General features: G+C 40.8%; 1 protein-coding gene across 1 annotated transcript; it reads right to left on the bottom strand.

Annotated features, from left to right (window-relative positions):
• Positions 1–1,269: 1,269 nt before the first annotated feature.
• LOC145433117 (serotransferrin-1-like) lies at positions 1,270–11,491 on the bottom strand. The gene is made up of 8 exons (XM_080310052.1): positions 11,332–11,491; positions 10,677–10,852; positions 9,460–9,556; positions 9,209–9,394; positions 7,514–7,697; positions 6,429–6,530; positions 4,477–4,597; positions 1,270–1,570 (listed from the first exon to the last, which is right to left on the bottom strand). The coding sequence occupies exons 1-8, from the start codon at positions 11,381–11,383 to the stop codon at positions 1,376–1,378; spliced, it is 1,113 nt and encodes a 370-aa protein (XP_080166178.1). The 5' UTR covers positions 11,384–11,491; the 3' UTR covers positions 1,270–1,375.
• Positions 11,492–15,658: the final 4,167 nt, after the last annotated feature.

Raw genomic sequence — 15,658 nt, forward strand, 5'->3', positions numbered from 1 at the left:
GGCAACGAGTAAACCTTGGCCGAAGTGCCCTTATGCTGACCGAAAACTTCGATATATTCCTAATAGCTATATTAATCAGGAATGTAAAACATCAAATATTAAATGCATTTAGAAGAGTGGAACGTATTTCTTGTATGTTGTCGCAATTAGGAGCTCATAACTTCCATAGAACCAGGTATGGGTATGAGTATCTAGTATCTAAAACGCATCAATAAATGGAGTTTCCAATATTACACTCCAGTTGTCGTAATCAAATTTAGGTTGAATTATAGGTTTTGAGGGTTCGCCGATACGCAAGATGTATTCAGAAGCTTTACCGGTTAGCGAGGTCGAAAAGTTCGAGAACCACTGAGCTAGAATACAATTGTCCCGTTCGTACTGATGTACAAAGAACAATGGCCCAATGGTAGACATTCACAAACCACTTGGGGCGCCAACACCTCGTCCTATCGTCCGTAGTAAACAAACAAAACCTAGCTTTATTCGCCACTGCCTGTTGGATTCGGGTAACAGTATGCGCCGACAGCAGCTGCCAAGACACGTGATCTTCACCACTCATAGTAATAGGCCTAGTCCTCATAAATAGGTTACAGGCCTGTCATTCTGCAGTGTAGCCTATATATATTGAGGTACATGCTATCGAATATCTAGATCTACGGAACGGCCCAGTCGCAGAAGTTCCAAACACAAACAGCGTCGCAGTTTCACCCAGACCTCCGAAACCGCCGCAGTACAACAACAATGTGTTTGAAGGTTCTCCGACGCCGGATTTGCCACCGTGTCGGCCGTCACTATTGGATGACGACAGCACAGGGTTTAGTGCCCCTTCTACACCGCCTCGCAGGAGTAAACATATTCTTTTGGAGACTGAAATGAATCAGGAAGATCTTCATTTCCGCCCCCCCCCAACCTCCTCCGTAAGGTAACGGCAGTTCAAATATGGATGAACAAATCGCCACGCATCCAAATTTGCCACCAAAGCCGCTTAGCGCATCCTGATGGGTGCCATCCATCAAACTCGCATTCAGGTTGATCGTTCTACTGACTGTCGTAACCTCATAACTGGAGAGGAGGCGGGTACATAAATGCTAGATCACAGGACAGCTTGTATAGGACGGCAAATTCGGATTACGCTGTAGTAGGTTTATCCAACCTTGGGAATACGGTATCTCTGACTGAATGACTATTGACTTCGGTCGTAAAATCAAATAATCATTGTTGGTTATGCAATACACTCGTCGCTCCGCTACTCGGATCTTTTATTAGCCATTAGCAAAGTAAGCTTTTATTTCAACAAGTACAATAATGCGGTTCCATAATTATATGCAGTCAAATCAGCATTGTCCCCTCATCAAAATATCATCGCTGATCATCATCATTCGGTTGGGCATTGCAGAGGATCCGAAGTGCAGCCAGATGCCTGGATATTCTCACCTACGAGAGCGACCATGTTGCAGAAATAGTCTTCTCCTAAGAAATCTCTGACAGTTTCGTGGGTTGAAGCGCGGAAAGTGGCTCGCGAGCTCCACAGCATGCTACCTCGAGTAAAGAGGCTCCTGTCCATGTTAGCCTGTATACATGAAAGACGTCATTCATATTGACGACACCTTAATAATAGAGTAGGGTACTTTGTACAAAGTTCATAAATATACAATTGTGCGATATCTTGATTGGCGAATCATGGAGTAGCCAGTTTAAATGTGGGCAATCCATCGACGTTGCTTAGTTTACATTGGAAATGCATTCATAGCGTTTGGAATTCGTTTTAGGATTTGATACGGTAACTGCGTGACCAGAGTCAGGTGTGCATGTGCATTACCGTAATTTTCCATGTATAATGCGCAAAAATTTACCGATTTTTTGCCCTAAAATAGGAGGGTGCGTATTATACATGGGTACAGCAAGTCTTAAAAAAAATATCCATCGATCAAAAACTTGAAATCACACCTTTCTTCATGTTTTTTTTTCACTCGCGCATCACCTCTAGCCATCTTGCCCCCGTAATTCGTATCATAGAGTGTAACGCGCGGCCAAATAGAGAAGCGTGTTGCCAAAAGCGTGTTGCTAATTGACGAGAGTCGTCTGCACAGCATGCGATCTCTTACTGATTCCGAGCTAGTTTGCCGTTGTGCGCGAGCGAAATTAGGTCGTTGATTGCTACAAGCGTGCGCGACAATCCTTGCTGATTCATCTCGCATCAACGACAGGCCTTATTACACTCGCAGTCGCATATGCAGGATGCCATGTGCGCATTGCTCAAGATATAGTCGCTTGCGCAACCAGTCGCATCTCCAACGGGACTGGTGCGCCCGATATAACCGTTGGCATGAGCAATCGCATCTGTAATTGTAATAGGTCTCGTGCCCAAGATGTCGTGTGTCGCTAGCCTGAACTATCGCGTCGCCGGCCTCGCAGGCTTTGGCGACTATCTACTCTCGCTTAGAGACAATGCCGTTAATTGTATTAACTCTCTCACAAATAAATTGACCGCTTACGAAGTGATCGAAGCTTACAGCTTATGCTGTCGTAAACTAGTATAATAAAGTATTTTGTTAGAAAAATGTCTATTACAGTTCTCTGTAGCTGAACCAAACCTCTTTATTGAAATTAAATTCGAAGATAGTTTATATAGTCCTCGACCATTGGCGCAGGCTCGAATTGTATCAAAGCCATTTGTAAATGGGTAATGCATTGCATCTTATCAATTCGTTTCTCTATTCTCTATATTGGCTGGTAACTATAAACTGAGGCTATGCCATTATAATTGCGTAGTTTAGCATTTCTACGTATATGTAAGCTAGGCTTACCATATTTTGGAAATGTAGAAAGAGGACACTTTTTCAGAAATTTGAGACTTGCAAAACCGGGGAAGAATTCTCAAAAATCGGTGAATTTTTCCGACTGTGTCAAAAAAGGTCATCTTTCCGCTCAGAACTCAAAATACCGTTTCTCGCTCCACCTTGATAGGTGGATGACCAAAAAAAAAGGTCAACTTTTCGCTCGGAGCTCAAATCGCCGTTTTTCACTCCGAAATGCTCGCCGGAGCGTCCCTTCTGTACTAATTTTAGGCATATCACTCGCATTTTGCTCTAAATGTGACCTCATTTTTCAAAAAAGAGGACAAAATCTCAAAAAAGAGGACAAAAGGGCGTCCTCCGAGGACACTTTCAAAAAAGTCAAAAAAGAGGACAAATCCTCTTAAAAGAGGACGTATGGTAACCCTATGTAAGCGATACAGCCCCGTCTTACGTGTATATTTGACTTCATATTCGTTCATCGGTTCAAAATCAATGACCAGTTAATCCGTATTTCAGACAGCTAGCAAAATGCAATGGCGTAGGCATTCGAAAAGGCAACTTGACTTGAAATGTGACTTGACTCGTGACTTGACTTGACTTGACTCGACTTGACTCGAGTCACCTCCAAAAATCGAGTGACTTGACTTGACTCGAGTCACCTTCAAAAATCGATTGACTTGACTTGACTCAAGTCAAAATGTGCAATGACTCGAAATGACTCGTGACTCGAAGGTAGTGACTTGATCCCAACTCTGCATTAAAGGCCATCTTCGACTACAGAGTTACATATTCGTATTGCTACTTGCTCGGTATAGAACACATACAGCATCTATGCTTCCTTTGCGGGTTACTGGCTTCACGTGCAGTGAGCACTGAGGCTAGTGTAGCCTACTGTACAGTGTACAGTATACACTGTACTGTACAATGTACAATTGTACAATGTACATGTACGTCGTACATAGATATCATAACGATATGGTATTCTGCGCGCATGTAGCCATTGAATCAGTAGCGCCAGTGTAACAACATTTTTAATCATTTCAATTGACACGAATCTTACTATGATATAGTTCACGATTCAGCGGCGCGACCCCCTCGAAATCTTTGCGTGTGATTCCCTTCGTGGTCGCAACCAATAGGCTGGGAGCCACTGTCCTATAAGGCTATAACTATAACATCAGTGGGAATAATATGATTTTGCAAGAACAAGATTTAAAACACCAAGTTGCATTTGAATCTGCAAGACGAGGGCTTGGCAAACTTGATTACCTGATTCGGCCTTGAAGATCGACATGATACGACACGAATTCAGGATTTGGATCACGACTTTGAAACTAAAATCTTAATCAGGACTTGGATTAGCATATGATAAATCAGCGCCGATTGTGTAACCGGTGTGGATTTTGTTTCGTATTTATTGGTCTGCTACTGGGAAGCTTCCACCCGGAACGTATTGGCGAAGGCGCCTTGCAAATTGAATCGAATGTGAAAGCTCTCTTTCTTGAACACCCAATTATTTAGTATATACAAAAGGCGGAATTATCCCCAGGGTCTGCAGAAAATTTGATCGAGGGCCGCAGTGTGGCCACCTCTGTATTATAACATTGGTTCCCAAGATATCGGTGTCGTTAGAATTTACATGGCTCATGTGTTTTCACTGCATGTTGAAAGCTCATACCCGTGCATATTCGAGGGCATCTATCAGAGTTTCTGAATGTTTATCATCTCCTTTTCTCATGATCATACCACGTGAAGGAATTCTTCCAAGGTTACAACTTCTCCAATTCGATGGATGATCCCTGGAATCGAGAATAGGTACATAGGTCTTAATAAATACGGATACGAATAAGGATTGTACTGGTACATATAGATTCATCTAATTGGCGAAAGTCTCTTCGTATTCTTGGCATTCGCATCGCCGTATAAGTTTATTGTGGCGAATTATTAATATATGTATGTTAATAATATACATCATAATTAGACCAAATATAATTTTACGGAAATCTGAGCACCAAAAATACCAAGACACCAGGGTTGTAATGACTCGAGTCATGACTCGACTCGAGTCAGACTCGAGTCATAATTTTCTGATGACTCGACTTGACTCGAGTCTTTTTCTCAAAATACGGAAATACTCGACTCGACTCGAGTCAGTCTGAGTATTGACTCGACTTGGACTCAAGTCATTGCGCATGACTCGAACCAAGTCATATGACTCGAGACTCAGACGGTCAAGACCGACATTTCATTGTAATTTCGAAGAACAGTAAAGTATAACCACCCCATTGGGATTTCGGATATTGGTCCTTGTGCTTGAAAATTCGATCAAAAAGTGCTAAAAGTGAGAAAAATTGGTATATTATAAATCCGGACCATCCGATATCATCAAACAGAGTTGTAAAAGTGGGTTTAACGCGACGTTAACTTCAAACTGAGCAGTCAACACAATGACTTGGACTCGGACCCGAGTCATAATACCATGACTCGGACTCGATCCTCTGCTTGATGACTTGGACTCGGACTTGACTCGGTGGTAAATTGAAAATGACTCGACTTGACTCGAGTCAAAACTAGAAAAGTGAGATTGACTTGTGACTCGGAGCTTTGTGACTTGGTTACAACCCTGCAAGACACTTTCGTGAACTAGATGAATGTGTAATGTGCATTGGACATTCTGGTGGATATAGGGGGAATAAGAGAGTGGCGCTATGCATAGCGACACCGTCACGACACCAATGGCTGTTTGTTCGAGTCCTGACTCTGTCACGTTTCTATGTGTCGGATCGGAGGTTTATCTTGGCTCCTCATCGCTATTCTCACTGCCATAGAAGTGTTTCAAAAAGCCTAGGTCGAGGGTGAGCCGAGTCACGAAAGTATAGGCAGCAAAGATATATAGTTCCGGGCGCACGTAAAACGAGAGATACTGATGTTTGAAGCGCGCGAGTGCGGTAGTCGTCCGGAAGATATCGAAGGCAAAGATCATGAATTGAACATTACCAACTCATTGTCGTGAAGCACATGACCTTAATACACTGTTATGCATTAAATAATACAAGCCATTCTTGGTGATGAGTCACTTAGATGAACTTATAGTGGACAGTAACTGTTAGTTTGCCCGTTCGGGAATGGATGACTGTAATGACTGCCGCCGGAATCACTAAAACTCGTAATGCAACTCCACCTTGACCATGATCCCGATCAGCTTACCCATGACGGGGAGACTCCCTACTTCTAAGTGGTGACATGTAATACTTGGACCTGTGTCTCCGACTTCGGACTCCTTCTGGGTGTATGTATAGGATAACTGATAATTTTATGCATGCCGATAGCGGGACAGAACTGCATAATGTGTGACGTACCGATATCAGCCAAAATCGATATTTCACAAAGTATTGTGTATTGTGTGCTGACGTTATATTTTGTGATACGATTGTTGATATACGATGTTCTTATAAATTCTCTACTAGTTGCTGACGATTACCCCTGACGAGTGTCAGCCGAACATATTCGGGTTCATTTCAATATAAATATCCTATTCAATGGTATATTGCAGTTTTGCACCTCCAAGAAGCTGTTCAAAGTATCGTGTCTACATCTCGCAACTCAGGACAGATTAGTCATATACCAGACCTGCTTCCATCTTTGCATAGGAGACTGAATCTGTCTGCATCTTCGTCAGGAATGACGTTGTTCTTGATGAAAGCTACATCTCCTGCGGACTCATTTAAGCATCTGAATAAAAGTTTATCACCGCATATCATTATGAATTTACGCACATGACTCAGTTGGTATATATTCTATACATTAAGCTGGTTTTACAAATGTTATCCTGCAATCCATGTAATTGAAGATGGTGAAATCGAGAATTCCCTTAAATTGGTATTTTCATTCGTTCAAGCATTTTTTTCAAGCACGAATAGGCTATATTTTTCGAGTTGGTTATGCGAAACATATCCTTTTGGGTTTATATATTTGTAATCTGACTCTTAAAGGGGCACCGCGCTCTAAAAATGATGTGGTCTCAAATTGAAAGTAAAAACGAACAAAAATTTTTGGCCGCAGCTATTTCCTTCAGAACGCCACTGTAATGGAGATGCAATTTATTGAAATTTCTACAAGACCAGCTGCCGCGGCTGCTTAACCCGTTACATGGCACGATGTCTTCATCGTCGCACTTGCTCGACGCGCTGAGGCAGTCACGCAGAGAACGAAACTAAGACACACTTCCTTCAGAACATCGGCTGACAACTATCTAAAATTCGTTCTCTGCGTGACTACCTAATCACGTCGAGCAAGTGCGACGGTTAAGATATTGTGCCATGTAACGGGTTAAGCAACCGCGCCGGCTGGTCTTGTAGAAATTTCAATAAATTGCAGCTCCCTTACGGTGGCGTTCTGAAGGAAATGGCCGCGGCCAAAAATTTTTGTTCGTTTTTACCTTCAATTTGAGACCACATCATTTTTAGAGCGCAGTGCCCCTTTAAGGGGTCAGTGCCTCACCAATGAATCGCACCGCACGCAACTGGAATATAAATCAGATTTATTCGTGGAATGGAAATTCCATGTAAAGAATGGGGTATTCTAAGCGACAATATATTTGTATTACCCGGTGTGCTGGTCATCATAAATATATAATAGACTCAGCAGTTAGCACTCATATAGCAATGATGACAACATATGACCCATATATCTGTGTACGCCTACGGAGTGCTAACCTGAATGCGCCACCGTATCCATAGTAAGTCTCGTCAGCATCTCGATCACATACGTGGTTTCCGTTTTCATCTCCTATGCACAAATCGCACCATTTGCCTTTTTCTGTGTTCGGGGGGCTCGGTGGAAGCTTTAAAGCATAGCGCGCGTTGTTAGCTCCCGGTGCACAGCTGGCTTGGAACGGATCTGAATGATTACAGATTACAGAGATTTCAATATACCAATGAATTTCCGTGGAAACAACGAAATTATACTGTTTTAGTACCGAACATTTCGGTGGGTGTAATTATTATGGAAGATATGGGAACCATTCATAAACCTACATAATTCGCTGATTGCCATCATCGTCTACTGCAGTGGTTCTCAACCGGGGGTCCGCGGACCCCTGGGGGTCCGTGAAGCATTTTCAGGGGGTCCGCGAAACCTCTAAATTTGTAGAATGATTGACAACCTATTTTTTATTCATTTTTTAATTAGGCAAAGCATGAGCCAGTTTCGCTTCATAATTGCTAAAACTTTAGGAATCACATGATTAAAATGGTCGTCTCAGATGAAATATCTGACTGTGCAAACTAATTTTAATTATAAAATTGCCAATAGCCCGCTGATACAAACGTATTGCTGTTCATAGATGTTTTGTTTGGGTTCGTGGAAAAATGAAATGCTGAAGATAGGAAAATATAATAGGGTGACTTGAAATGTTTGCAAAACATTTTGGATTTGGAGTTGCCAGTCTCAGCAAATTAGTAAACAGTCGTTTGAAATAGAAATTCCTGAATTTTTTCCTAATCTGTCCCAATAAAGGAATTGAAACCTCGCCACGAAATCCATTTTCTCCTGTGATATAACCACTAAATAACATCAATATGAGATGCTAGATAGAAATGACTATGCTGGACGTGATGTGTTCTTTAAAAAGTCACACCAATAGCGGTCGTAAGAAGCGTTGCGCGTTAATATTACAATCGCCACCAATATATCTTCGTGGAAATGGATTGTCGGCACTCGTTCAAATCAAATCGAAGACGCGGATTTTCAAGACAATGAATACAGCTGGAAAATTCCTTTCGAAATAATAAAAGTCTACCCAATTTCCACATATAGTGTGCTGTTATTTTCAAGATCAGTCATTTTGTGGCTGTTTATCACTAACCTGCTATTGATATTCGCACAAGACATATGACGGTTTTCACGTCAATTCAGGTAATTTTAAACGAAAACTTGAGGGGGTCCGTGACGGTCCAGAAGGGGTCCGCGAAGACAAAAAGGTTGAGAACCACTGGTCTACTGAATAAATGTTGCACCACGTCGTAAAAAGAGCATAAAACAGTTTCGCATTTTTCAGTTAGCGAATTTGCTAGCAGCGTAGTGATTACAGTTGAAGAACGACCGTATCATTGGAATAAACAACAAATAATGACGCACTAACATTTTCCAGTCCGTGGGTCCTATGTTATCAGAAAAGAAGTGAGGATGATCATGATCATTGATCAATGATCACGATGCCTATAAGTAAAGTGATGTGAGTGTGGTGTAAAATGACCTCGTTGGTGCGGTATTGAGCTGACCCTGACACCGCGATATCAATAGTACGAGTAGAATATATTTCATCAAACGATAGTCGATACACTACCCTGCGCAGTGCGCATGGAACGCAAAAGGCTGCTTGACACTATACTAATAGTGTGTTTTGTTACCGTAGAGCTGGAAGTGATCAATGCTAGCGGAGCTTAGACTATGGTGGCGAGCTAATGTCCCCATCGGCATGTTCCAACCGGCCGATTTCCCAATTGCGGTGTGACAGGATTTAGCATTTTTCAGAGTGCACATGGTGATATGCTCGTTCTCCGTTTTCACAGCTGCCAAACTGAAGTATCCAGAGTCTGAAAATGTAATAGTAATTTTGTAATTCATTCCATAGGAATTCTTTCAAGTGTGAGAGAGTTACCTCCCATCCCATAGTCTTCGTAGCCGACCACTGAAAGACCCTCAAAACTGAAGAATATGAAATGACTGTGCAGAATCATGACATCAGCTTCATCGTTCTGAAGTATACAGACGATATCATAACGCAGGGGCGTTACACGAAACTTCGGTAGCGGGACAGATTCAAAACATTGAGACCCAGTCAAAATGTTAACCTCCAAATTCATACCTTCGTTTTTTTCTTGAATGTTTCAGTTTCAACCGGAGCCATATTGAATATCGTAGGCCCGAGTATATTCATTATTCATATTGAAATGAAACGGAATATTTTCGACTGACACCCGTCCGGGGTAATCGTCAGCAACTATTTTCAACTATTTTCTACTAGTTGCTGACAATTACCCCTGACGAGTGTCAGCCGAAATATTTGAGCTCATTTCAATATGAATATACTATTCAACTATTATTTCGTCCAATTTACCAGAAAACTAAGAACAGATTGGACATTTTTTGCCGTCTTGGAGTTTGGTGTCAATGTCGCCGACTTGTTTCTAGACTCAGTCTAGACTAGTCAAAACGCAACACTGCTGCCGGGTGGTTATAATGAGAACGTGAACTATGAACATTGAACATGTTCGACATCTGTTGTTTTGTGGGATGATTATTCACGTGACACTCTCTTTATATAAACTCTGGCCTTTTGTTGAGAACGCGCAGGAGTATACGGGCCCTTTATGGGCCCAAGCATTTTCCCATTTACTCAGAATGTAATGGATTGAAGTTGGATGAAATCGTGTGACGCAGCGTATGTTTGACACCTCGTCATACAAGCGGTACACCCGTACACGAATAATAATAGAATCGGAATGGAATCAGTCAGACCAGCACCAATCATACGTGCTTGGATAGTCCTATGAGGCTATGACCCATTCTCAGAGGCGGTCAGTAACGAAGTACTTCTACTTTTTGAAGTACTTGAAGTAAATTTTTCCTACTCACGCTACTTTTTCAGTAGTTATGATTTTAGACTACTTCTACTTCTATACTTGACAGTTTTCAGTTTTATAGGCAAAAATAAGCGCAGAATACCTACTTACTTACTGACTTGTGAACCACCGCTCCTACTTCTACTTGAGTAGAAATTCCGGCGTTACATCTACTTCTACTTGTGTAGCGACGGTGACTACTTCGACCGCCTCTGCCCATTCCAACGTAACTCTCCAACCAAAAATACGTAACCTTGATTGCATTTACGCATGCGTATCTTCCTTCCGTCAGAATTAAAACGCACGTAATCGGCAAGAAGCGACCGTTAACATTTGTACTCGCAACATCATTGCATTTATCGAGCTCGTTCTGTGAAGTGCAGCACCACCTCCATGAACGCTTGTCTGACGTCTGGCTCGCTCCTAAACCTACATGAAACACCAACGAATCAATTCATTATTTTATATATCGAGAGAGACAGGCCGAAGAACAACGCTGACACTATTAGCAATGTGATTATAATGTCTGGAACTATTACTTAATGGTCTTCAAATAGGCGCCAGTAACTTGAATGTGACCTGTGCAATTGGATTTATAGTTCACGCAGGCTGTATTGAGTAGGCGCGTGGGGAGACGGACAGCGTAGCAACATGTGAGGTGGAAATGTGGAAGATATCGGCTAATCTCTGGAGCAATACATAATTATATGGGTCTTGTGATATTGAGGCATATTGCCTACAAGCCACACGGGTAAATAACTTAGCAGATGAGTCAAATGATATGGTCATCACGCGTGACCTTGCATCTGCTGGCCAGTCGAAATAAAGCTATACGGTATACGAACGCATTACATCTTTAGCCTACATGTATTGGTATAGTAAATCGAGCATAAAGTTTAAGTACTCACCAAAGAGGGCTAGCACTGCGATGGTGACGAATATCTGTTTCAGAGTAGCCATAACATATATTTGTATCCGCCTATCTCTACAACAAAAGCCACGACAACTGCACGACTTTGTAAATGCAAATACTTTTATCTACATCGACAGAATGATTCCGGAATGGTGTTCGCCTGGATTTCGTAGACTATTTAGCGATGTATTTATCCGGTATTGAGAATCGAAAAACGCCTACCGAAAATTGGTTTAAAATACATATATTTCATTTGAATCGCTTCCCTTTAATATGTATCACGGGAAATATTTTTCCATCCAGACATCGAAGGTCTCACGTGTACATAAAAACACAGGGGAAAGGTTGCCCATCTGCCCAACTATGTTGATCTCGGGTTTCCGCTCAAACTACGATTCCCGAGTACTTACACTAATATGCATGTGTAATGTGTATTGTGTAATTGTGTATCTCTAGAATTATCTAGTTGTCCAAGTCTGGATCCGAGATACTGTGTAATATCTATTATCTATACAGATATATTTGACTGTAAAGTATTCAAGTGAAAAGATAGGCCATGATTTTGATATCGGTTGACTGCTGCGACCCGCGAGCGATTTGAAGGTTTGAATCCGACCCACGACATAATTTGAGTTTGACACCCCTGTAATAGGCTATTTCAAAATATAACTTCCACATTGTTAATTTATTCGCTAAGAGTATTTCGAGTGACTCTCATCAGTAGCCAACGCCAGTAATACAGTCCATCAAATTAGAAGTCTAGGAAATATAGATGTGTAGGGGAGATGTGGTATCGATGAGACACTAGGACCGAAAATTCTTGGAAAATTCTCTGTGATAATCCCATGATTACAGTACGTGACTTTGTCTACAATGACATACTGGCAGAATATTTCTTAGCATGAAAAAAAGTTCGACCTGCGTGAGTTGTGGGGTCTCTAACAAATGATTTACGTTTTAGAAAATAAATTTGGATCGACGAATACATTTTTCCATATCACCTTCCACACTTACAAACCATCCATAATTTTTGATGTGAAGTATATAGGGATTGTATCAGGGTATATAATGGCACATATTTTTAATTCATGATCATCCTCGAGTGGACTATTTTCCATTCAATTACAATGTTTATGGGGTGGGGGCCTATGGTACCATGTCCAAATGAAGCAAAATAGTTGAACCAACTAATCACTTAACAACAGAAACACGCCTACATATATAGAGGCTGTAAATCATAGTCACCTGTGATGTTTTATCGCTATAACGAAGTATTTGAAAGTCAAAATGTCGACTTGCGGGTAATATGTGTATGCCAATAATTCTGTAAGTTTGGGCGTAAATCGAAACGTGATTTTATGCCAACATTTGAGTTGATATAATCTATTTCATTCTTGTAGGTGACGATGAAACATTCTTCATTGGCTTGCTGTAAATTATATTATAGTATACAACAACACAAGTTGGAAATTTTGCGTTTTTGAGCGTATGTCTTATAGGTCCCATGATCGTGTGCCTTTGGACCCGCCGGGTGGGATCAATGATGCGTTCGAGCAACACATTTTAAACCTTTATAAATATTTTTTTGAAAAGGCGGATATTCATGTAAATGTCCGCAATAGGATAGAGCTTGGATCTAAGTGTTGAGCCAGCAAAAGATCTGCTATTCCCGGATGAAGATTTGAGGGCCGGAGATCATTTTGCAATTTTTGATCCATCGGCACCACATATCCCCTAAATAATGATATATATCAGGGACGGGCAACATACGGCCCGCGACATGATATTGTGTGACCCATGACCTACTAAAAACACAGCCTCGCAGTCTGCCTATTGACCTGAAAATTAAGAGGCCTAAAGTAGGCTATACTTCCAACCCTTGCCAGCTTGGCACTCAATCAGTCAGAAAATGCGATATTGTCATATTGCCCCCTGTCTCTGGTACTCTAATAACACACCGGCGCAGAATGTTTATAAATAGTCTATTGCATCAATATATAACGGAAAGATTAGGAACGAAATTTGTATAATCAAAGAAAAATGGCTGTTGAAGCTCTTAAATTAGAGCCTTAGAAAACAAATATCACAGCCTCACAGGACAATCACTTCTTTCACCTTTGCCTCTCCTTAAATTGGCGAACTGAGTCTTCTCTGAGTGAGGAATTCACCAATTTTTCTGATTATTGTAAAATAATTTAGTAGGCCATGGCGGCCCGCAGACAGTTTTCGGTCTTACATGATAATATTGCAGGCGGTCACAGTCTTCCCCTTCCGCGATTCTCCACTACTTGCTTGCTACGTCAAATTATGATGATAGTAGGTTATTCTTTAGTTCGTTTTTTGGACACAAATAATAGGGATTGCTATTTATTCATTAGTTCTCTGTTTTCTTCGTGTCCGACATGCAGTCAGAGTTTAAAGTACCTGTACACAACTTTGATCGACCACATACCAAGGTTGTAATGACTCGAGTCATGACTCGACTCGAGTCAGACATGAGTCACGATTTTTTTATGACTCGACTTGACTCGAGTCGTTTTCTTGAAATGGGAAAATGACTCGACTCGACTCGAGTCAATATTTGGATTGACTCGACTTGTACTCGCGTCATTACGCATGACTCGACCCAAGTCATTGACTCGGCTTATTTTATATGACTTGAAGATGAAGAAATTTGCGAATCATAATGGCTAGATCAACGCATCCGACGAATTCTGCCGACATCGCTATTTGTCACCACTGCTTTCGTTGCACTTGTCTGATATATCAGATATGCCGCCGTAAAAACAACAGAAAATGATACATAGTAGCTATGCATTGTACAAAATCGTCCAGTGATGAAGAGGTAATAGATCCTCCGCAATAAAAGTACTCAAGACTTTTCAATTATACAAGCAAACAATTGAATCAAAGTTCAATTAGAGCCAATGAAATGACTCAGATGGTGAAGAGACTGATAAGCTCATGTGTAGATTTGAAGGCGATGATTCTTTGCATTTTTGGGCGACTAGAAAGAATGAGTATTCAATGCTCTTCAGTGTGGTTCAAAAATGCTTGTCAATTCCTGCATCTAGAGCACTAGTGGAACGTGTATTCAGTAGATGTGGATTCATTCTACGGCCATGCCGTTTTAACATATTTGAGGATCTCCTTTCCACATTAGTATTTTTTGAGGTGTAACTCATTGATTTGATCTGCTGTCTGTGAAAACACACAATGCCCTTCGTCCATTTGACGTTTTGTTAGGTATGTGCATTGTGCACATGAGTAATAATGAATGGCTAATGTTGTGTGATGTTTGTACAATATGGCTGTTCTAAAATAACTTCTTTTTTATTTTACTGGGTGGTTACATGATAAAATTGTTATGTTGCATAAAAGGAACACTGAATCTGGCTTAATTTGAAAAAAGTGGAATCAATGATCTGAGAGGGGAATATTCTGGATTTGAAAATAAATGGAGTATTTTAGTGAGAAATTCTTTCATATAATATAATTACATAGTAGTAAGCCGACTATTTTTTCATATCCAAAACATTCTATACTCTAATAACTTCACTTTTTCTAGTTGGAATTGAGTCAAATTTGCTATGAATCATATTTTTACACAATGTAACAATATCATGAGATCGCCGATAAAATTCGAAAATCTCTATTTGTAATTAGTCTAAAATTTTCTTTCATAGCATTGCTTTCTACTGGTTGGAATTGAGCCAAATTTGATTTTTAGGCAATCTAGCAATTTTAAGAAGTAGCCAGAAAATTTGAAAAAATGTTTTTGAACAGCCCCATTGTACAATTATTTCTCCAATGCTGTAACTGCGATGTAGTCGGTAATGCAATTGGGAAAACCTTTAGTATAATCAAAAGGTATCTGTTCTGTTGTCACTGCACAATGCACATAGTTGCATGCACGCTTTTACAGCATGCTGGCCTGTTGTAAATACCTCTACATAAACATGCATCTATTGATTCTCTATCAACTAGTATCTTGACGTGAATTTGTTGGTTCTCTATCAGATAGTATGTAGACGTGAATTCGTTGGTTCTCTATCAGCTATTCGTGAGCTATCGTCGATGTGTTCATAATAAAAACTGAATGCTTGTATTGGTGATGTATCAGACTGACAAGAGAGATATTTGATTTTAAGTTCTAAGATTAGTAAAGTTATCTTTAGCATCGGTAAATGAGGCCAGGACCTGTCCGTTATCTGCCTAAATAAACACGTGCCAAGACTCTGATAGGGACAAAATGAGCATGTTTCGCAAACAGGGAATTCGATATCACCCAAGCAGGATTGAAAACATGAGTTGAACATGAC

This window comes from Botryllus schlosseri, chromosome 2 (assembly GCF_051294905.1).
Source record: "Botryllus schlosseri isolate E-star chromosome 2, Bs_hap1, whole genome shotgun sequence".
NCBI classification, from domain to species: Eukaryota; Metazoa; Chordata; class Ascidiacea; order Stolidobranchia; family Styelidae; genus Botryllus; species Botryllus schlosseri.

Excerpts from the sequence above, each read along its gene's own strand:
- LOC145433117 (XM_080310052.1), bottom strand. The coding sequence starts at position 11,383 with ATGGCTACTCTGAAACAGATATTCGTCACCATCGCAGTGCTAGCCCTC. Across the intron at positions 9,557-10,676 it reads CATGCGTAAATGCAATCAAG|AACGATGAAGCTGATGTCAT; the intron begins GTTACGTATTTT and ends TGTATACTTCAG. Across the intron at positions 4,598-6,428 it reads CTATGCAAAGATGGAAGCAG|GGATCATCCATCGAATTGGA; the intron begins GTCTGGTATATG and ends TCTCGATTCCAG.